The following is a 23,852-nucleotide window of genomic DNA, read 5'->3' as shown; positions in this document are numbered from 1 at the left end:
GTTTTCATATGGACCTACCTTTCATATGTAAGAATGTTAAACATTTGATGGACTGTCAGAAAAATTAATAAATATGTATGAAGCCTAACAAATAAATTTTGAAGAGAACTTCAGAATATTTTGGTCATGTTAAGGAATAAAATATCTATCTGAACTATTGTATCTATACCATACATCATTATTAAAAAAAAATAAACGAATTACAGGGAGTAATACAGGGTTGCTATTTAGAATAACAGTAGATAAAATGAAGTTCATGCAATTAGTTGTTGACGTTTAAGTAGAAAAAAATGACTCAAATGTATCATTTCGAGCTTAGGCCCGCCTTTAATTTAGGCAACACATATATCTTCAATTAGTAGCTGCAGTCTTACATAGACAAAGCTTCAAGGAACTAACCCTTTTAACCCAGCGTAAAATTTAAAGGTCATTACCACTTGTGTCACTGTCAAACTTATAGGTTAACTAAAAGAAAACATCAAAAAATCAGTTTGACAACACCCTCAAAACAAAATTTATATTACTGTTTGGTTAAATTTTGATTTCTGACATGGAAGAAAAGGGTTTTGAAGATCAATTCGTATGTAGGGCATGTTTGAAAATTGTTGAACGTACTACACAAAGCTTTGGATATGTGGATGATGCTACTGGAAACCTGAGGGATTTGCTGATGTGTTGTGTCCCCGAACTGGTAAATATTTAAAAATGAACATTATGGACACAAAACTTATGCCAATGCAATATAAACCTACTTAGATATTAAAAAAATTAATTTATGATTTGAATTGTTACCTGTAAAACTGGCAACGTTGATATTAGAAAAGTTTGGATTATTGGCAAATTTTTGTTTCTAGGAATGGAATTTGCAACATTTGGATAAGTCCGATTTTAAGCAAACTGTGGATAAATTCATTTTTTACTTTGTTATGTCATAAGATTAAGCTACACACATATCTAAAAAGACACTCATTAAGATACTTAAGGTTTTGTAGAAAGTTTTTGGATGTAGTGTGTATTTATTACACCTGTAGTATAAAGACAACTTAGATATGTGATTTAATTTTCATTTTTCTTATTTCAGTATTTTGCTTTTAACCAGTAGGTACTGAACTTGGATGTTTTCATTTTTTTAACACTTTCAAGCAAATGTTATTGTTATTGTTGCTATTTGTAAAAATGGGCAGAGGCATATTATTTTTTAGTTTTGTTGCCCTACTGAGCCTTCTGTCTCAAAAATTTAAAGTGTTTTAGTAGTTCCTAAAATTAGCTTTAGTTTGAACAACTAATGCTGATGTTGAATACATTGGTCTCAACTCAATTCACTACATACATTCATTTTGTGACAAGTTGATAAAGACCAACTTAAGATTGTTAATAAAATTAGTCTGGTGCTAAACAGTAACTTTTATTCTATAAAATGAATAGATTCTAGACTGGTCTGCAGATGATGCAGATTATTTGCCAGGTTAATCAAACTGTGTTTAACTTGTCTGTGCCAATAAGTCAGAAATATGTATATTTACAGTTACCTTCCATCTTTTACATTGTTCCATTCTAATGTTCTTTGGGTCATCTGTCTTTTGGCATTTTCTGTATGTGTTTGAACCATGTCAATTGTCTTTTATCAGTCTCATATTTATCACCATAACTTAGTCTTAAATAGTCCATCTCTGTTGTCATAACTTTTACTATAAAAAAGAGTTTAACGCTTATGTAATTGCTCTACCGTTATTTACACTCGCTCTGATTTCATCTTTACCATTCCCTTCCTTCTTGAAAATTATCTCCAAATAATTGTAATCTTTAGGCCTGTCGCCGTATATTCTTCTTTTAATTTGTTTATCATGTAACTAAGATAGATTTTATTTTCTGCAGTCACTATTTGGTCATCAGCAAAGGAAAATGTAAAAAGCTTCTGTTCTTCCATCATTACTCCCATGGTTTGGCATTTTCTAGTCCATTTCTGTAGGAATCTGTTTAGACAAATCTTAAATACAGTGGATGATTAACTATGTCCTTGTCTCAAAACTGTTGTTTTAAATGGAGATGCAATTTCTGTTTTTAATTCTTGAATAGTTAGTTCTTCTGATAATATTTTTCAATAGCCTTAATAGGAACGGGATTTACTTTTAAATTCATCATTTCCTTTCACAACTGTGAAATCGGCAAGATATCGTGCTTTTCCAAGTCTCTTTATTTCTCTGTAATCTTTTTTCCTACTTGTTCTTCAAGTTGTTTGTCTTTAATTTCTATTAGGTTTTGTAATATTTTGGAGTAAAATCTGGTTATATTAGTGCTATTTCATTATAATTTGCTGGATCAGTTTTTGTGCCTTTTTTATGTATTCAGGAGATGTCTTCTTTCTGGAACTTTTTCACCTTTTTTGGATTAATTTCAACTCCTATATATTCCAGTTTTTCTATCATCTTAATATGTGCTTACATTCATCAATATCAATTCAAAGTCACTGATCCACTTAAAATTTTTACGAGTTTCGTTTGAAATAAAAATTTCTGACTGGATCCTGCAAACCAATAAACCATAAACCTGCGCAAACCATAAACTCTGTAATCCACCCACTTCGAAGTACCCTATCCAATTTTTTTTTCTTTTTATTTCATTAATATCAGTGATATCCTATTTTATGTAGTGAATTTCTTCTTTAGCAGAGTTCTTTATTTTTTTCTTTTGATGATGTTAAGACCTGATATGATTCTATTAATTAGTCTTTAGTAGCCCCATTTTTCCGGGGATTATTGACACCCTCTGTTCTTAGCATTTTTTGGCTGCTACCAAAATAGCCACTGGTTTACAACCTGCCGAAAACTGAGGGTCTTAATTCTCTAGTTAAAAAACGTATGTGGGAAAATTGTCCAATTACATACCATGCTGATCTAGTGTCGTCTCCGGTGTAATTAATAAACGTATGAAATAATGACTTGGTGCAAGTTTCCATGTTTATTAATGTCTCTAACTATTGCGCAATATGTTGCAATATTGCGTAGTTAGTCGGTATGCTCTTATTGTGGCATTGTCTTGAAAAAGACAATGCCTTTATGGTTTATTTACTTTTGTAGAAATGAAACACAGGTTTTCTAAGAAGAAAAAAACTCAGCTTCAGAGTCTTAGAAAATTTGCAGAGCCCTTCAAGCAAAGTGCTCTAGGGAGCTACCCTAGACGGGTAAAACCACACCATACACTGTACTATACTGACTTGAGATCCGAAAATGTCCCATATTTAAAGATAAATTAACTTTTATATGAAACTTTTTCATTTCTCAACCAATTAAATTTAATTATAAGTTCCAGAAGGAAGGGCGATGCACATCGAGGTGCGTGATTGGTGGCACCTGATGACACTAGCAGGAGTTTGATATTTTATTCTAACCTATCGGAAGGAGTTTGAGATTGAGGATGGTACTGGTAGTTGGTACTTCTTTCCCATAGGTATTAATTGGAGGAACAGCGCAGGAGTTGGCATAAGCAGAATTAATCCTAAATCTCTAAACCTGTCTAAATCTATCGGGATTGCAGAAGAATGGTGCCTCCTTGTTATCAATTTTATTAATATCAATTAATTTGCTTACATGTTTGATGGTAGCTAGTAAATTTCAAAGCCCAAACAGGTTTCTAGAACATATGTTTATTTTTCAGGATATATATGTATCATCCAATCCCATTATATGTTTTGGATGTATACAGGGACTAATCCAAGTTCACAATTTTAAATCAAAATGTATAAATACAGAAAACATTATACGCACATACATGCACAAATACAAAGTCCCTGAGGAGCAGTTAATAAACTTAGGCTCTGTAGTTAAAGATGTAGTTGAAGTAAACAAGTTTCATAAGCAACAAGAAGATCTAAGACGACAGTTTTTGATGGAAAAACGGATAATAGGGAATCCATTAAATTCAAGTTGTCCTCCACCTTTGATATATCATGATGGACCATCACAATCAATTATACCAGCGCCAGTACAGGAATTTGAAAAGGTAAGAAATGAACAAAAATATATTTTTATTTATGTTACTTCAATTTTTTCTTATAATTTGTATCAATCATCATACTTATATTGGCTAGCACTAAGCTAACACTGTTAAGATATTGTTTATACCAGTTTGAATACCAATATACTCTTTAGAGAATATGTCGCAGTCAATGCTGTGTGGTCGTCATTGTTAGTGTGCCTATGAAAGTGCATGCTTGTGGGTGTTCCATGTGTTTGGAATTAAAGCAAGAATGGTTCTGTAATGGTTGTATACCTGTTGTGCTTGTTGTATTCAATATTGTCAAAATTCTATCTTTTTTTCTTCGCATTTTATCTTCACTTTTTCTTTAAATCAAGAAGTTTTTTTCTGAATAAGTTCGTGTTTATGGTCTTTCTTTTCCCAAGACTGTAAGTCGCTGCTTCTTTTGCTTTTCTGAGCACCTTCCAGCGTTCCTCTATGTTATCGGCTTCTAGTATTTTGTTTTCAGTTATACTTTTGTGGCACTAAAATATGTACCAAATTAGTCCTATGTTATAAAGTAATCTAAAGATGAAGATATTTTCTTGTTATTTTAATTATTCATACATTTCTCGTATCGCCACCATATTAATGCCTAATGGTTTGGCGATATTTCTTAAAGCAACCACATCTTAACTTGGAGAGGTTGATTAATATATTGAATTGTGATGTATCGCATATATTGTTTATTTAATTACAACGGAATAACGTATCGATGGCATTACTTATTTATATAAGTTTGTGTTCACATTACGAATACCAACTACACTGAAATACGAGTAATGAATGAATAACCGACTTCTCCGACCTGATTAGGTCAAATAATGTTTATACATATGTGCTGAGTATGCAAGGCTAACTTGAAGTATAGCAAAACAAGACACACATGTTGATAACAAATATGTATGCTTTAGTTTCTAATTGTACTAATTAAAGTGGGTAAACAATTTACGTAATTTATAATAAATATTCTTTCGGGTTTTTTTTTATGAATTTTTACTATCTTAATATCTCACCACAGTCCTTCTACTTTGATTTTGTCTGTGTAGGGTTGAAGTCTTGAATTTGTGTTATTTTATGTTCATTCTCAGTTTACACAAGGGGAGACTGTGGTCACTTTCTACGTCTGCTGAATTGGTTCGTTTTATATCATTACTTTTGATGCGTCTATCCTTTTGTTTTTTATAGCGTACCTATCTTTCATTCTGACCAGGTTAATAGCCTGTTGTAGATTGTGTTTATACCCTTTTATATATATTGTGTTTTGCAGTTTTCTGGGCGTATATTCCGATAACACTTAAATCTTCTTTTTATTCTTTATTAAAATCATTATTTTTGATATATAATGACACTCTATACTCTATACTATAATGGCAACTCCCTTCTTCTTCTTAACGTGCCCCATCCCTAAGGACATTGGCGATCATCATGCCCCATTTGACTCTATCTGCAGCCGTTCTGAAAAGTTCTATTGATGTTTTCCCACTCCATTGTCTCAGATTCTTCAGCCAGGATGTGCGTCTTCTTCCCGGTCCTCTTTTGCCTTCCACCTTCCCTTGTATGACCAGCCGCATCAATTCGTATTTCTCATTTCTTAGTATGTGACCAAAGTAGCTAATTTTTCTTTTCTTTATAGTGTTGAGTATTTCTTTATCTTTTTTCATTCTTCGTAGCGTTTCCGCATTTGTTATGTGTTGTGTCCAAGATATTTTCCACATTCTTTGATAACACCACATTTCAAAGTTAATGAGTTTTTTCTCTGTCGTCTCTGTAATTGTCCACGCCTCAACTCCATACAACAGGACAGGCAAGACATAGCATCTCAATACTCTAGTTCTAATTTCTATGTTGAGTTTTGCATTGTATAATATTGGTTTCATCTTATTAAGAGCACTTCTAAAATCTCAATACGCCGTTTTATTTCCGTACTTCTATCCCATTCTTCATTTAGTTCGCAACCATAGTACTGATATCTGTGCATCCTGCCTAAAATTTTTCCTGTACCATAAACACTGTTTTCCTCAATCTTGTTCTTGCTTACCACCATGATTTTTGTTTTATTTGTATTCAGTACCATTCCATACCTTTCGCAGTATTGGGTAATGCGATCAACCAAGATCTGTAGTCTTTCTCTGCTGTCCGCAAGGAGTATTGTGTCATATGCGTATCTAAGATTATTTAGAAGTGCTCCGTTAATAAATATGCCTCCATTTACGTCTTCTAATGCATCTTTAAGTAAAGAGGGAAAGTTAAAGTAAAGGGGAAAGCACACATCCTTGTCTTACTCCACGATTTATAGGTATTTCTTTCGATTTTTGTTGGTCTATTAGTATTATGGCTTTCTGATATCGGTAGAGATTGGCAATGATTCTCACGTCTTCGTCATCTAATTCTGTGTTCTGCAATTTTTTTTGCCATTCTTCGGTGTTGTACTTTGTCGAAAGCTTTTTCGAAATCGATATGAATACGATATCGATACGAAATCGAGACATATGAATACGTCGCAATTGACATTTCGACATCGTTCGATTAGTGTTTGTACAGTAAATAATGCTTCTCTGGTGCCAAAGCCTGTTCTGAATCCCAATTGGTTTTCAGCTATTCTATCATCTAGCTTTTTATAGATACGTTCGTGTATCACTCGTAAGAACACTTTTAGAATATGGTTCATCAAGCTAATTGTCCTGTGCTCTTCACACTTCATTGCGTTTGATTTTTTGGGTATTGGAATAAATATTGATATTAATCATTCTTTCGGAATCTCTCCCTTATGATAAATGTCCTTAAATAATTCTATTAGTGCGCCCATATGATTTTTTGTTAATATTCATAAGATTTCTGTAGGTATTTCATCTGGTCCCATGGCCTTCTCATTGTTTATATGTTTTAGGGCTTTTTCAATTTCGTCTTTGGTGATTGGTGGCCTGTTTCTTCCTCTTGGTTCAATGACCTAAATTTTCTCGTCGTCTTCGAATAGCTCTTTTATGTATTCTTCCCATCTATTTATTTTATCTGTACATTCCGTTATTATCTTGTTATTTTTATCCATGATATTTCCGATACCCTTCTTCTTGTATATGCCAGCTGTCTCTTTGATTTTCCCGTGTATGTTAAAACTGTCATGTTGTTTATCTAACCTTTCTATTTCTTCACACTTTTCTGATAGCCAGAGTTATTTAGCTTCTTTGATTTTCTGTTTGATTGTTTTATTAATTTTTTTGTACTGTTGTTCGTTTTTATTCTTGTGTGCCCTTATTTCCGTTATCAGTTCTTTTATCTCTTGTGTGATCCATTGTTTATTTTTGGATGATGTTTCTTCTTGAAGTTTTTGTTTTGTGATATTTCTCAAGATCTCTTCTGCTTTCCTCCATTTATCTGTTGTTGTCAATTGCTTTTGCCTTTCTACTTCCTGAACTTCTTTGTGCACTTGTTCTTTGATTTGTTGGTATATATCAGTTTCTTTTAGTTTTCTCAGATTGATTCTCGGTATTTTGGCAGTTGTTTTTAACTTGAGTTTCATGTTTGACTTCATCATATACTTTATTATAACTTTCTATCATATATTTTATTTAACTATAAATCAAGATACTGAATGTGTAATCAACACAATATGTCCGTAGGTATCCTTATATTAACAATATATTTTCATCCGTTTTGATTCTTATTAGTGATATGGTTTTTTCTGTTACATTAATCATTTTAAATCCTCTATTGACTTTACCTCTTATAAACCATATATGTCTCTTTATACATACATAAATATACTTTTACTTAGGTGAGTTTTGTTGAGCTGATTTTATTTACTCAGAAAAAAAATAAGTATTTGCCTTTATTTATTTTGTGTTTAATAAAATTTTATATGTAATTACAGATTCCCACGACATATGAGCAGACACGACCTGTACTACCGTTGATAATAGATACTGACCAATTACGATCACTTACAACTGGTTGTGAACAAACACAATCCCCTTCCGCACATTACCAACCATCTGCTTCCGGTCAGATACTGCCAGTTAATTTTGGAAAAACTCTGCCAATTGACCATGAACAGACGCAGCCAATTACAACTGGCCATTTACAACCAATGGATAATATTCATGTTAAATCATTTAACCCCCAACTAACACAATCCATTGTTCCTCAACAGTTGCAGGCAACTGGATATGGACAAGCATATACACCTGCTATTTCATTAGTGCAACCTCAAAATGTGCCTTTAATGAGCCCTCAAAATATAATGTCTATGAGTTCCTCACATGGTCCACCGTTACATCCAAGGTTCGTATCTTCAATGGATCCTCGATATATTTCTTCAACTGGTGGTCCACAAGTATCATCAATGAGTTTTATAAGCCTACCACCATCTACATCTGTACCCACAAGCCTTTCTGTGGGGACTATGCGTTCTGCATTAGCTAATAAACTTAATCCTAATAGACTTGTAAATGGTATTGGAGTTAGTTCAGATATACCTCCACTTGTCGCCATTCCATCGCAACAAAAAAGACCCGCTGTAGAATCTGGAAGTAACAACCTAGTTCAGCGCCAAGAATCAATTACAAATACGTACTATAAAAGTGAACCGGAATATCATCCTATAGAAAAGAAACGAAGACTGGTCATACGATTGCCAAGAATGAAATTTGTAATACCTTCCAATCCAGATGCTGTATCTTTTAATCAGACTGAAAGTTCAAGCAGTTATGGAGCTAGCACTGAAGAACAACAGGATGTGCATGAGGTTGTACCAGAAGATCAGGAAATAGCAAACTTTGAAACTGATATAATGTAAGTAAACGCAATAGTTCTGATTCATTTCTATTATAAATTATGTTGATTTAGTTATATAGAGCCATCTTAAAAAACATAATTTAAGGAGACCATGATTTCGTTTATTTCTACGTCGGTAGTTAAGTAGCATAGTCATCATGCTGAATGACGTGACAATTTTTTTTTGACATTATCAACGTAAAGTTTGGTTAGGTTAGGTTTTGTTTTGAACAAATGTTTTTGAGAAAATTAAGTTAAAATGGTATTCAACAGAGTAATTATTAACGAATATTACTTCTATATCGGTAGATATAAAAGTAAACAGTTAGTTGCAAAACAGAATGGAGTTGATAAAAAAAAACAAACAAAAGAACAAAACTAACACAAGCTAACGACAAAAAAAAACGACACATAAAAAGAGAAACAATTCAATATCTTTGATTTTTTATGGCAGAATAAAAGCAGGAGCTCTTAAATCCCATCTCTGACTAGATATTAATTCAAGAATTCGTGGCAATAAGTAAGCCTTATTTGAGAAGTTTTTAGTAAGTTAGTTTAAAGTTTTTGACAATATCCTGAGATCGTATTTTTATATTTTATAACGTTTAATCCCTTACATACATACTTAATAAATTATTAATTATATTTTTTCAAAAAAGGATACAAAAGAAAACTGCATTTTTTAAGAAAAAAATTATTTAACAAATAAATGTGGATTCTGACCTTTTTGACAATAATAAAACGAATATAAATTCTAAAGGCAAGAATATACCTACAATATTATTAAAAAAAAAATCAGTTTCGTCATCCCCATCTACTTCCTCTGTTTCAGCAACTTGGTTATAGTCTGGTTGAATATTACTGGTAGTTTTTTCAATAATACTGAGATAAAACTGATGGTTTATGGGAGGAATGTATTGTAAAAAATGTATTGTAACAGTTTCTTTATACCTCATTTTTTTTATGTTAAGTACTATTGGTCCTTCAGATTTTTTTAGTTCAAGTTTTTTGTTGTTACTTAATATGTTGTCAAACTACTTTACACCCCTACCAACAATTATTTCATCAAACGTTCCATTCAGGGTATGTTTAATGAACATGGAATTTGGGTGTTCGCTATCGAACAGAAAGCAGCGCACATTTGTAAAGTTAGTGGTTGTTTCTCGGTGGTAAATATCTTTTTTGTTATAACTATTTCATCAAAACTATAAAAATTTTCTTGGCACATTTGAACCACTGCATATGGATTTTTCCTTTTTAATTTTCCCACAATTTCAAACCATTCTTCTGGAGAAAACACTTGCTTAATATATTTTTTATGTTTTTTCAAAGCAAAGTCTATCAAAGGCCAATGAGTGTGCCCAAATACCAAAAAATTATTCAATTCCCAAAATTTGTTTAAATACTTATCATAACCTCAAATTTAATACAACCCATAATTGAACCTACAAGGTTTAGAGCCAACAGTAGTCCTTCAATTTTAGATTTATTTTTTACAAATGACGATCAATTAATTTCTACACTTGAAGTGTCCTCTCCTGTGGGTCTTTCTGACCACTCGCTTATTACCGCTCACATTCAATTTACGTTAACACCTCATTGATATTAAAATTTCCACTTTAAATTAAGACCACAATTATAAATAACGATGTGATCATATACTATCAGAGAGAAACTGATCTATTATTTTAGTACATTTTGTACTAATATGCTCTTATTTGAATTTAATACTGAAATTTTGTCTTTAAACTTCGTATCCATACTCAAATTCAAAAGGTAGAAAAATATGTGTTTGTTTGACTAATCCTACTTCAATATTTTTTTATTTCCAATTGTCTGTTGTCACTGTCTTAACTTTCATGCACGTGATTACCGAAACTTTAGTTGGTCTATAATATGTAGTCGACACTCTCACTCACAGATTTATCATTTATATATATATATATATATATATATATATATATATATATATATATATATATATATATATATATATATATATATATATATATATATATATATATATATATATATATATATATATTCAGGGATTCTACAGTATTCACTTCTTTCCCTCTATTGATGCTCTTTGCTTTATTTCGTCATTACTTCTCCTATCCATTTTTGTTACTCTGTAGCATCTTCGCAAGCATTCCATCTCTGTTGCTACTCTCTTACTGCCGTTTTTCTTGTTTATAATCCAATTTTCAGCGCCATATGTCATAATACTTAGCACTAATGTTTTATAAATAGGTGTTTTTGTCTTCATATTTAGGTGTCTATCCCACCATACTGAGTTAAGTTGTCGGATTGCTGTTCTTGTTTGTCCTAATCTTTGCTTAATTTCTTCCTCTGTTGTTGCCGTTTTCGTGATTATAAACCCCAAGTATTTGAATTTATCCTTTCCTTTGATTGTTACGTTCTCGTCAATCTGTAGATCTTCTATGTCTTCTTCACTTGTAGATAGGTACTCTATTTTCGCGAGGTTAATATCTAGGCCAGCCTTGGTATATTCTTCTTGTAGTTTCTTCATCATGTAACTGAGGTCTTTTTGGTCTTGTGCAATCACTACTTGATCGTCTGCAAAGCATAACATATATAGATATTTGTTTCGTACCGGTACTCCCATGCCTTCGCATTTTCTTTTCCAAGTAGTCAAGGCTTTCTCTAAGTATATTTTGATAGGGCTGAGATGTAGAACAACCCTACAGGAGTCCTTTTGTTGTGGTGAAGTCTCCTATGATTATTGTTTTCATTTTAATGGACACTTTATTTTCTTTATACAGAGCTTTTGTAGCTACATAGTCAAATACCAAATGGATATCTCATTTTTATCATTTTTATTACATAACTTATTTCTTTTTTCGATGAGTTAATTTTTCTCTTAGCTGGAGTGAGAGCTCCTTTGCTTAAATCTCATAATAAAAATGTAGCTAAGAAATATCCACAACGAATAATAAAAGTATAAATTGCCCCTTCAGAAATTTGAGTTGATATTGGAGTCATATTTTTTTAAGTAATATGTTTTTGAAACAAATAAGTATTTGTATCTCCTTTTGCATATATAAACCAAAAAATAAGATATTTTATAAAAAGTGTCCAATTTATATACTTTAAAAATTCTATCCATACATTTTTAGATCTTTAGGCAATTTGCTTTACGATTTTACTATTTTATGGCAAATTTTTGATAAAAGAACACAATTATAAATGATTTAACATTTGCGCTGCTTATAAAGAAGACAAAAACATTCTGATACTGAAGTTTTGCAAATTGACCTTGAATATTAAATAATATTGTGATTACGAGGTACTATCCTAGATTCGTGTTAAATCAATTGTTAAATTGTTGAACACTTGCATTACTTAACCGATAGTTATTTAAAATTTAAAGTAATATACAGTATGAAATAAAATTAAATCAGGTAAGGTTTTCCCGATTAAAAAAGAAAACATATCCTGATCTCAACCAGACTTAATAAAGTGGTTTTCTGCCAAGTTCTAATTGTGTAAGTATTTTTTTATTGATTTTTAACATCCTTTATTTAACAGCTTCTAGTTATATCAAAATTAGAACCATCACTCAAAGTGAGATAACAAAATCACTAAAGATCCCGCTAAAGGTAAATAGTAAATTACTGTAAAAAAATAAAACAAATACATATTTATTATAAACAGACAAATGCAAAAAAACAAAGAGATAAAAACTGCAAAGAAAATCTTAGCATCTTATTTAAAAAACTACTTATTGAGATCTATCATCACTAGAATCAGCGTTATCCAATATGTAGAACATGAAAATTACCCAGGTGTTTACCATCTAAACTCTTATGAATATATACCAAAGAAGAAGTATACTAGATAGAAGTAAAATAATTAATGGAAAATTCAAAAATCTTTCTAAAATATTTGGCGATAAATTCGAATATGTTTCTTTAATGATTGAAGAAACTTCTAGAAAGAATGATGATAAATTCGAAAAGGTTTCTAGAAGATTCGACGAGAAATTTGAAAATGTTTCTCAAATGATTGAGGAAACTTCTGAAAATGTTTCCAAAAGATTCGATGAAACTTCTTAAATAATTAAAGAAGTATGTTAACAGAACACCGAGAAATTTGAAGTTTCTAGAACATTCGATAAGATAGAGAAAAATGTAAGCGACGTTGAAGAAAAGATCAAACAATTAGAGGGCATGATAACCAATATGAAAGTGCTACCACCAATTAATGCAGTAGTTTTAGATCCTGTAGTGAAAGAAGAGTCACCAAGAGACGAAACGACACATGATATGAGATTCAAATTGCCGCCATTTGATTGGAAGTTTTCTTTGTCCATATACCTTAGACAATTTGATGCTATTGCGACAGCCAATCATTGGACAGAACAAGAAAAGGCTGTTTCCTTGACTGCTGCTTTACGAGGTGATGCTGCGGATATCCTAAGATCTATTCTTAAGGGTCAAGAAAAATGTTACCAGACATTGTTCACTCATGAAATAGAATTCAACGAGCAAGTGAGATTTTGAAGTAGATGTTGCTCGTATAGCGCGCTTGGCTTATCCGGCGGCACCAGACAATATATTCGAAGAAATTGCTGTAGATACCTTGAGAGACAGTGAACTACAGAAAGCTTTACGACTAGCAAGTCCGAAAGTTTTAGATGAAGTGCGCGCCATTGCCTTGGAACACGAAACAGCCATTCAAGCTTCACGAAGCTATCGAGTCCGAACCTCTGAAGAAGGGGACGAACAAAATGATAAACTTCTGGAGGAAATTGTACGGAAATTAGTTTGTGACACGATACCGAAGAGGCGCGATCCCAGATGTTGGAAAAGTGGCGACGTAGGTCACATTCGCCGTAAATTGCAAGAAAATAATACAACAGTCAGAAAGCTAGAATAGATCGAACACTGGGCTGGAAAAGTCATTCAAATGCTAATGCTCTGTTAAGACGGTCATGATGTGCAAATTGTAATCACCGTCTTAAATTAGAGAAGAAACTTTGCACCATTAGACGAACCACCCTCATTAATGATCAATGGCAGCCTCAACAGCGACAAGATGCCCAAGTAGATGATCCATGTATAAAAAGAGTATTGTATTGGATACATCGAAGTGAAAGACCTACTTGGCAAGGCATATTAGTGCATGTAATCCAGAAATCAAGTCTTACTGGAGCCTATAGAGTTGCCTAGTACTAAAAGATGATCTTCTGTATAGAACCTTTGAGAACGATGATGGTACAGAATCTAAGCTTCAGTTGAATATACCTAAAAGTAAAGTGTCAGAAGTATTGCGTCAGTTGCATGACGGTGCATCAGGTGGACACTTTGGTATTACGAAGACTGCAAAAGGTTCGAGCACGGTTCTATTGGGTGAACTGTAAAGATGATGTAAGAAGATGGTGCCGGAAATGTGAACTATGTGCAACCAGTAATAGTCCAGTTGGTAAAAAGAGGGCACCCATGAAACAGTACAATGTTAGTAGTCCTATGGAAAGAGCAGCAATCGACATTGCAGGTCCATTTCCAGAAACAGATGATGGAAATAAATATATCCTAGTAGCCATGGATTATTTTACGAAATGGGCCGAGGCCTATGCAATACCACACCAAGAAGCTGCTACAGCTGCAGAGGTACTTATTAAAGAACTCTTTAGCCGATTTGGAGTTCCTTTGGAGATCCACTCCGACCAATTGCTTCGGGTCAACTCTCTTCCAAAACGTTTGTAAATTGATTGGTGTCAATAGGACCAGAAGGACACCCCTGCATCCTCAATCAGATGGAATGGTCTAGAGGATGAATCGAATGATGGGTAAACACCTGTCCAAAGTTGTATCCGAACATCAAAGAGATTTCATTTTTAGTTCCGAACTAAAAATGCAATTAATAACGAAACAGACACTAGTAATTTTAGTAATATACATATATTGTAACTATTTAAACACTTTATAGGAACTTCAAAAATAACATAAGGTTACCTCTCTATATAATTTTATTTAGTTTGCATTTTAATGATTCTACTTTTTGAGTTTTTATTTATTTGTAAGTATGTTTTATGTATTAATTGTTTTTAATAATTGCTCTCCTGATGAAGCTAATAAACATTAGCGAAATATCGAGTTTGGCGAGATAATAGAATCGTTTTATTTTTTGCCTGAAAAACCTGATATGCCTCTCACTAGTTTACTTATTAGACGGTCGATAAGATACAGAAAACAGAAAATCAACTATATATATATATATATATATATATATATATATATATATATATATATATATATATATATATATATATATATATATATATATATAAATTATATAATATATTTATAAAACCCTTTTATTCTATTTTGTTTTGTTCTGTGCATTATAATTCTAAGTGTAAATTGGACTTATATTGTAGCATAGGCTGTCCTGTAATTAAATTAATCAAGTAATAAAAATTAGGAATCAGAAAGTAATAAAATCATAAAGTGTAAATGTGAATTATATGATAAGAAAAAACCTCTAATTAATTGTGTTTAAGATTATATAATTGTTCATTTTGTAGACGTAAAAATATAATGAATTAACTTAATATTTGTACTTTATTTTAGACAAGAAGACGAAGATTCCGTTATTAAATCAGAAAATGGCAACGTTATGCCTGAGCACAACATTACTAAAATTTACAATTGTGCCTGTATGTATCTAACAACATCCCAATCGTTGTTTAATGAGCATAAGACTAAATGTCAAATGTCCAAGATCGGTTCTAAGCAAATGTTTAAATGCCCACATTGTACTCACGTCACAAATCGGCCTTATGCTATTAACAAACACATTAATACCATGCACACAAAGTCTGTTTGGTTTATGTGTGAGACGTGTAACTACAAAAGTACCGACAAATCGTGCTTAAGACGGCATGTTAGGAAAAATCACGAAAATCCTGATCCTATTAAACAATATCCTTGTCATATATGCGATATGGTTATTACTAATAAATACAACTTCAGAAGGCACTTATTAAAACACGATGAAGCTATATCCTACGACTGTGAATTTTGCTCATATAATTGCAAAGATAAAAGTAACTTTCGTAAACATCTGTTCACTCATAGTCCCAAATTGTTACCGTGTTCGTTTTGTGCGTACAATCACGTATCGCCGTATCAACTCAGGAATCATCTCAAAAAACACCACGAAGGTGTCGGTATGGATAAAGTGGACGTTAAGAGTGATATGGCGATAGTAGAACTCGTTGAGGAAATTCGAACATTGATCAATAGCGTAGATAATTATCTGATACCAATAGCCGAGGAAATAGAAGCTCCAGAAGTGATCGAGGACAGCTAAATAGGGTGATTTGATTGTATTATTAATAAGTTTCTTTGATATTTGTGTACGTATACAAAGTATGGAAAGCTGATTTTAAAAGTGGTTAAACCTTCTTATAACAATATCACATAATTATAAAATAAAACACTGATTTTAATTTCTACAGAATATAGCCAACTTGACATATTTCGGTGAAACTTTTTGCATTTGCTAAACAAAGTTTCATTACTCTTTTTACCTAACTAAAAACCAGTTGAAGACAGTAACCAGACAGTTTAATTACTGATATTTCGAGTAAATGCACTTTTTCTTGTTTATATAACATTTTAAAGTTGAGATTTACGATTTTCTGTGATTATATGGGACGGGTTTTTCACATGACAAAAATAGCGATATGTTTAGTTATTCGTTTTTTGAAACTTTTTCTGTCTGACCTATGTATACTTTTGGGCATGTAGCACAAATAAATACTCCCGTACTCGAGAATGTTCAGTACAAAATGAATAATTTAGTTAACTCACGGGGTATTTCATCTGGTTAGTTTACATTCCTATTCTTGGCTATATTTATAGCTGTTTCCATCTCATCTAAGGTTCTCTTTCATCCAGTCGACATATTTTCCTTTGAGTTTCTGTTCTTTTGTCATCACGCGGCTCCTTAATATATATTTTCTCGAGATTATTGTTCGAACATTGTCTTGTTTATTGACAATTATATGTCCTTTATTGTAAATTAGACTATTTGCAAAGTACTTGAAGGCTCCAATTATTTCTTTCAGCTTTTTTTTAACATATTAAACGCGTTCCTCTTTTTCTGCAGTTTCTGTATTTCAAGATATTTGTTGTAACATTTTTCTTTTGTAACCTGTTCTTTCGTTTTAATTTCTTAGTATTCTTCGTCTTAAAGCGTCATGTTCTGCTAGAACATTGACAACCAATTGTATGATCTTCATTTTGCCCACAGCTGCCCGGAAAAGTGATCTGGTGCGAACTCCCATTATCTGGACCCATGAGGTCCTTCTTTGATTATCAATTGCAGCAGGTTATATTTGGCATTTTCCATTATCATCATCAACCTGTATGCGTCCACTGCTGGACGTAGGTCTCTCTCAGCTCTTTCCATCTGTCTCTGTCTTTTCCCATAACGTGTCCAAAATATTATAGTTTTCTTTTCTTGATGGTGTTAACAATTTTGGTTGGTTTATGCATTTATCTCACTACTTGTTCGTTTTTTTTTTGGCAGTCCACAGAATTTTTAGCATTCTTCTGTATGCTCACATTTCGAACGCCTTCAATATTTTATACATAACATGAGTCAAGGTCCACGCTTCAGTACTATATAAAAGAAAGAAACTTCAGAAATGTCCTACTGTCATTTAAAAAGTAACCAAGGTATTTGTAGTTGTAACTTTCTCAGTAGTACTATTCTTTACTGAGATTCTATCTTGATTGCTATTAGACTCGTGATCCTTGCTCACTACCATCCATTTTGTCTTTTTAACATTAAGTTTTAGTTCAAATTCTGTGCTTTTGATGGCCACCATGCCTAATAATATCTGTATATTTTCCAGACTGCGTCCGCATATCTTATGTCATTAATTGTAACTTCATTGACAATCACTCCTATGTTTATGTCTTCATGAAAGAATCATATAATTTTCTTCTATAATTCAATATTTGAAAGTTTTTTATATCTCTCATTGTTTTCTCCATCTAATGATACAGGAATAAATAATTTAAGTTAACCGAGTTTTAAATCTTCAATATATTGGTGTCATATTAATAATCAACTGCAGCTAACTTCATGATTCTGGTTTAATTTTATGTGTTTAGTCAAGCCACATCAATGATAATCCACAGCCACCTGGCGATAATACCACGATCATGCTACTCTATCGTTGTCACCTACTTAATGCTACCGCAGGACCTTAAACATCCGTCAAATCAGTCAAATATATTTTGCTACGCTTTTAAAACCAGTGATCTATACTTTCAATAATTATGTTAGGTTAAGATATTTATATTACATACGATCAGTTTTTATGTAGGTCTTAGAAGACAATTGTTTGATTATTTCCATAAAAGTAGAATGAGTATAAAATAATATGCAGGCTTGTTTTTACATTATACATATTGTTTATATCTAAACTAATTAGCTGTCTGAAGTTGGGTGTGTCACAATAAGAAGAATTAGATCTCAGAAAAAAAAACGTGGGACATAGGATCTGTATTAAGTTTGTACTGTTGTTATATTGAAATTTATTGAATACATTCAGATATTCATGATTTTTCTTGACCTGATTTCTGCAAACATTTCAAAATTGGTAGATTTCAGTCTAATGTCTGATTGATTTTCTTGCAGTAGATTTTTTTTATTCGACGGCTAAGATTATATTTGAATGAGGTATTGTACATGTCGTGAAAGTTGATTTTAACTACTTTGTTTAGGTATTTGTATTTAGGTATGTCTTTTTTTCAAACTTCTACTCTTTCTGATATAGTAATTACTCGTATTTTCATACGACCAATTTTCTAATACACATATATGAAAATACATATTTTTATTAAAATTTAACTTCTAATCCTTTTCTATAGAAGTATTTTTCTGTTGCTTGTAGCATTTTTATATTTTTTTCAAGCGACCATACTTCTGAGCTATGTTTGATTATTGTTTTTACAATGGTGCTATATATTCTTTTCGTGTCTTTGATTATATTTTTGTCCCATAATACTCCTTATAATAGTGCTATTTCTTTTCTTCCTTGAATATGTCTCTCCAAGTCATCAGAATATTGTCCTAGTCCTTTGTAAAACTAAGATTAAATAGGGTGCAGTCATTAAGTGAAAGCCCCATATTTCTGGATTTGTTCTGTCATTGTAGTGTTTGTTCAAAAATATTTTAAACCTTCCTTCATATGGGATGACGTCAGTTACGTATTTTTTTGTTTCTTTTTTTTCTTGTTCTTCGTAGCTAAAAGCAATTCTACTGGTTCATTGGCGGATTGGTATATTTGTGGAAGGTTGCTTCCACAAAATTTGTTTTACTTTATTATCCTTTACTTTATTATTATTTACTTTATTATGAGCTATTTTTGTTAAGCGCTTAACACTTTATAGTTTTTAACTGAATAAGTTAAGGAGGGGAGACCTGTCTGTCTTTAATTTGTTAATTTCTATAGATTCTAATAATGATAGCTTAAGACCTGTATTTTGAATGTGAAGAATTTGAAATTGGTTATTAAAATAGCCTCTAAATAAATTATTGCATGTGTTACCTGAGAGCGCGTTATTAGGAATTCACATTACACCTTCTTCGAGGAGTACACCACCAGGATTTCACCTTGTTCGAGGGTATTTCAGCTATGATATTTAACTGTACACACATCTTAGAGTTATATAATTTTTTGTTTCATGCATGGATAAACATAAGCTTGCGTATTAATTTATTGATAATTTAAACTAAAACTTATGTCTCTTGTATGTTGTTAATTTCTTCTGTGATATAATTTTGTGCTTGCTAAATTATTGTTTGATATTACTTTACTTAAATTTTTGTTATAAAAATAACCCTGAGTTAGCGGTACATCTCTTATGTGATTTTTCCGTAGATCTATCAGCGTACACTAGTGGCCAAAATTCTGGAAACTTTACAAAAATTTTAGTTTTGTTATCAGCACTCCTCTTTTTCACAAGACTTATGTTATTTATAAGTTTATCTATAATTTTATTGCCTCGTTTTACTCGGCTTCTACTTAATATTTAACATCTATTTTAAGATGAAAATCGCTCTAAAAATTTAAAAATAAATAAAACATCAGCCGTTAGCTATTAGTAGATATATTTTAAAAAAATGGTACAATGGTTATTATCAAGAAAATTAGTATTTGGTGGGATAACCTTTGTTTTTTAGGACAGACTCGATTCTGCAAGGCATGGAGTTTCTCAACCAGTCCATGGAAGTTTTAGCCGTATGACAAGGCCCTCCATCCTGCTGGAAGATGTCTGACTCTGATAGTCGGCAGCAGTTTGGTTTGCAGTATCTCTTCCTGATATTTTTTTGCATTAATATTGCCCTCTATTACTGCGGTCTTCCCTCGGTCTGCGGCGAACAAACTTCACTCCGTCACTCCCAAAGATAGAGATTCTGATTACTTCACTCCAAATTACCTGATTCCACTGTTTTTCTGTCCACCCTCTGTGTGCCAAAGCCCAATCAATGCGTTTTTGTCTCTGTCTTTTGTTCAGGGACGGCTTTTTTCTAGGAGTTCGTGCTCTCAATCCATTTTCACACAACTTTCTTCTGATAGTGCGGTTCGATATTTGTAAACCAGTTGATTTGACAATAGCATTAATTTCGTTTGCGGATCTGTGACGACCTTGTAAAGAAAGTCGGCATATTCTGCGCTCATCGCATTGACTAACTTTCGGTTTTCTGCCTGTTGTTTTTGCTGATTTTGTCGTTCCAGTGTTATGATAACGTTTACAAACTTTCATTACGTCTGATTTTGTGGCGCCATCACCCAATTTGTTTGCTATTTCTTAGTATATGTAACCTTCTTCTCGAAGGATAATTGCTTTGCTCTCTTTCCTGGCGACCAGTCAACAAGTTTTGGGTTTCTTGGTGCCATTTTCGTTGATTCGAGACTGATGCATTCCTCTCCGACAATTAAACAATATTACCTTAGGAACAACTACCTGAAGTCACTGGATAGACACTGGAAATCACACGAAACTGTACTAAAAGCTTCCAATTGGGTCGTTGACTGACTAGCAAAACCCTGAGGAAATACAGTATTGCCAATGTTACCATTCACAAATCTCGAATTTTTGGCTTTTCGCTTGAATCTGTTTTCATATATTATTAAATAATTATGTTAATATATATAGAGTGAGAAATACATAAAATACTTAGCAGAAATATAAAACAAAATAAAAATGTAATTGTACTGATAAACTATATAAATCACGATCATGAATGTTGCTGGAAAAACGATAATTTTTGTAAAGTTTCCAGAATTTTGGTCACTAGTGTATGTGCGTGCAGACAAGGCATACAATTTGTTAAATTTTATAAATACATTATGGTGAAGTCAAAATTTTAACAAATTATTTATATTTAGTTAACACAAAAATCTCAATTATTTTTCCTAATTAATAAATGCTTTTATTTATGTTACTAATTTTAAAGAATTATGAGAACCTACGTAGTTATTAGTTCGTTGTCTTTGTAATGTATTGTTTTCAGGGTTTATAGGCCGTGATCGAGAATTATTTATTATTAACTGACTCGACAGACGTTGTCTTATTTTATATGTGTCAAAAAATGAATAAAACTTATGTATGGCCGGATATTTCCGCAAATCTATGTATGGCGTCAATTTGACTTGTCACTAGTGCAACACAATCCAAAGGTTTCACTTTTAAACTTAAATGCTTTGCAATGTGAATTCATAATATTCACTTGTCCACTAGCAACGATTTTCTATAAACTGTAATCGACTACCACGTTATGACTGAATGATGCTCGATGCAGATTAAATGCGATATTTCTACGTTTGATTCCATTGATTCCGTTCAACTTCATTTCGTGCTTCGCGTTGCTCGTCAGTTTGACTTGCTCGTATATGTTTTTTGACCTGCATAATTACGAGTTCTACGACCTCAGTTGCTACGTCTAATTTTTGACATTTGTAAGAATCAAAATGAAAATAAAAAATTGAGATCCTTAGTGTTTCTGTATAACCATGACCACGTGTTAGTCTATCAACACTTACCAAAAATCGATATTAAATTAACTGCAACCTTTGTTAACTCTTGTTTATAATGTACTTTTGAAAAAACATTCGCTGAATGGACTAAGAACTCAATAAATCATGCCAATTATCAAATGGAAAATTGTTATCACTAAATTTAAATAATCGTGAAGTTTTCTTAAATTTTCTTTTTATAAGAACCTTCTACAAAGTATAAAAAATATGAATGAAATCGGTAAAGTCGTTCTCAATTTATATACCTTTCTTGTATACACTTTATTACAATTTATATACACCTATTTTGCTTTATTATTTATAAAATTGTAGTATCAAATTATTTATAGGATTTCTGCTCGGTACCGCTCTACGTCGATTCCATTTGTTATTTGCTAGTTAGAAATCTTCGTGAGTACACAGATGAGGAGAGTTTTGACAAGTGAGAAGGTGTTTTGCTACATATCTGCGATTTATGGGATCTGCAAAATCTTCTGCTTTATATAGATCAGTGAATAGTATTGGTTTCTTGCATCCTGTCACTATATGAGCATATCTATTATATCGAACAGACAGCATATTCAGTGATTAGTTTTCTAGTTGTTTCATTCGGTTTAGTTTTGATGCAATGCAAATTCGGTACCGGTCCAAAATCACTCCGAAATAGTTGGTCTGGATTTTCTAAGTTATTTCCATTCCACGTAATTTGAAGCTTTCGCTTAGCTTCTTTTGTTCGAAATTAAAAAGCGCAGAGTTTAGGGTTGAGGTTGTTAGCATGGACGAGAATGTATTTTGAATGAAAACACGGCGCTTCTATGCTCGTGTGATATCTCCGCATATGACATACATAAGATTTTTAGTTTTCAGCAGTTCTGTAAGTTTCTTAAATACACAATAAATCACTCTCCGAGATCTTACAAAACTCTGATAAGACATCCTTAGTATTTGTTCTGAGAAGAACCTTTCTATTGGCAAATGTGCTTTAACGCTGTCAGTAGTATTTGTAAATACAACTTCCGCAAACACCGTACCATTCTAATCATATTCTTATTTCTTTCGTCCGAATTAATGCGTCACCTAAAACACTGACTATAACGTTGTAAATTATGTGTATATTTTATAGGATTGGTATAATTTTTTTCATATTTGACAAAATTGGGCTCTCTAACTTAAGGCTTTTATTCTGACATCATAAGATTCGAGCGAAACTGGTCCTAAATACGTTTGGTATTTGTTAACTATAAGGACATAGCAATTGAAATGTTATTACTAAGGACAAATTACTGGCCCATCTCTTATGTGTTGGTTGAGATGTTGAATAATGTCAGTAATATGTCAGTTTACAACCTTTTACCTTTATTATTTTTATAATAAAAAATGTAACTAATAAGCTCAAAATCGTTTACATGTAAAGTGATATCCCAACGAACTTTGGATGTTGCTACTCTTTAATCTTCACTAATTTGCTATCATACAAACCCATACAGCTAAGAAATATTTAAACACCATTTACAGTGCAATATTCTGATGGTTATCTAAGATGATACTTAACACTATTATCATATTTATATTAGATGATCTTTAAGGATCATAAAATCGTAAAAAGAAAAATATCTTTTTAAAAATATGTTTGTAAAACTGGTACTACTAATAAGAAAATTTTAATTTTATTGCATAATAAATATGATTATTAAAATAAAAATTGATTTAAAATTCTTCGTATTATGCTATATATTAATTGATAAAAATTATAAAGTGAACTGAGATATCGTTACTATGTATATATGTACTATACAGACCTAATATAGTTAGTTTAATTTAAATTTGGTTTATGTGTAGGAAGATTTTATAATTACGAATGCTTTTTTGTTATTAGAATAAAATACCTATTTAAAATAATTATTGTATATTTCTTAAAATCCTTTGAACACCTTTAAAAACACACGCAGCACCAATACAAATATATGGTGCTCCAAGGGTCCATCGAATCATAGAG

The 23,852-nt window shown here is 32.0% G+C and overlaps 2 protein-coding genes across 2 annotated transcripts in view; both read left to right on the top strand.

Annotated features, from left to right (window-relative positions):
• LOC140437561 (chloride channel protein 2-like) overlaps nt 1-23,852 on the top strand; it is a 293,059-nt gene that overhangs the window by 10,603 nt on the left and 258,604 nt on the right. The window lies entirely within an intron of this gene.
• LOC140437556 (uncharacterized) lies at nt 448-23,852 on the top strand. Its single transcript, XM_072527147.1, has 4 exons — nt 448-691; nt 3,655-3,999; nt 7,886-8,805; nt 15,387-23,852. Exons 1-4 carry the CDS (start codon nt 551-553, stop codon nt 16,126-16,128), a joined length of 2,148 nt encoding a protein of 715 aa, XP_072383248.1. The 5' UTR covers nt 448-550; the 3' UTR covers nt 16,129-23,852.

Source organism: Diabrotica undecimpunctata, chromosome 3 (assembly GCF_040954645.1).
Source record: "Diabrotica undecimpunctata isolate CICGRU chromosome 3, icDiaUnde3, whole genome shotgun sequence".
In the NCBI taxonomy this organism is placed as follows: Eukaryota; Metazoa; Arthropoda; class Insecta; order Coleoptera; family Chrysomelidae; genus Diabrotica; species Diabrotica undecimpunctata.
This window is presented reverse-complemented; position numbering and strand designations above follow the sequence as displayed.

Bases quoted from the DNA above. Each gene is read 5' to 3' on its own strand.
- LOC140437556 (XM_072527147.1), top strand. From the start codon at position 551: ATGGAAGAAAAGGGTTTTGAAGATCAATTCGTATGTAGGGCATGTTTG. The intron at 4,000-7,885 runs GTAAGAAATGAA...ATGTAATTACAG, and splicing joins CAGTACAGGAATTTGAAAAG to ATTCCCACGACATATGAGCA. The intron at 8,806-15,386 runs GTAAGTAAACGC...ACTTTATTTTAG, and splicing joins AACTTTGAAACTGATATAAT to ACAAGAAGACGAAGATTCCG.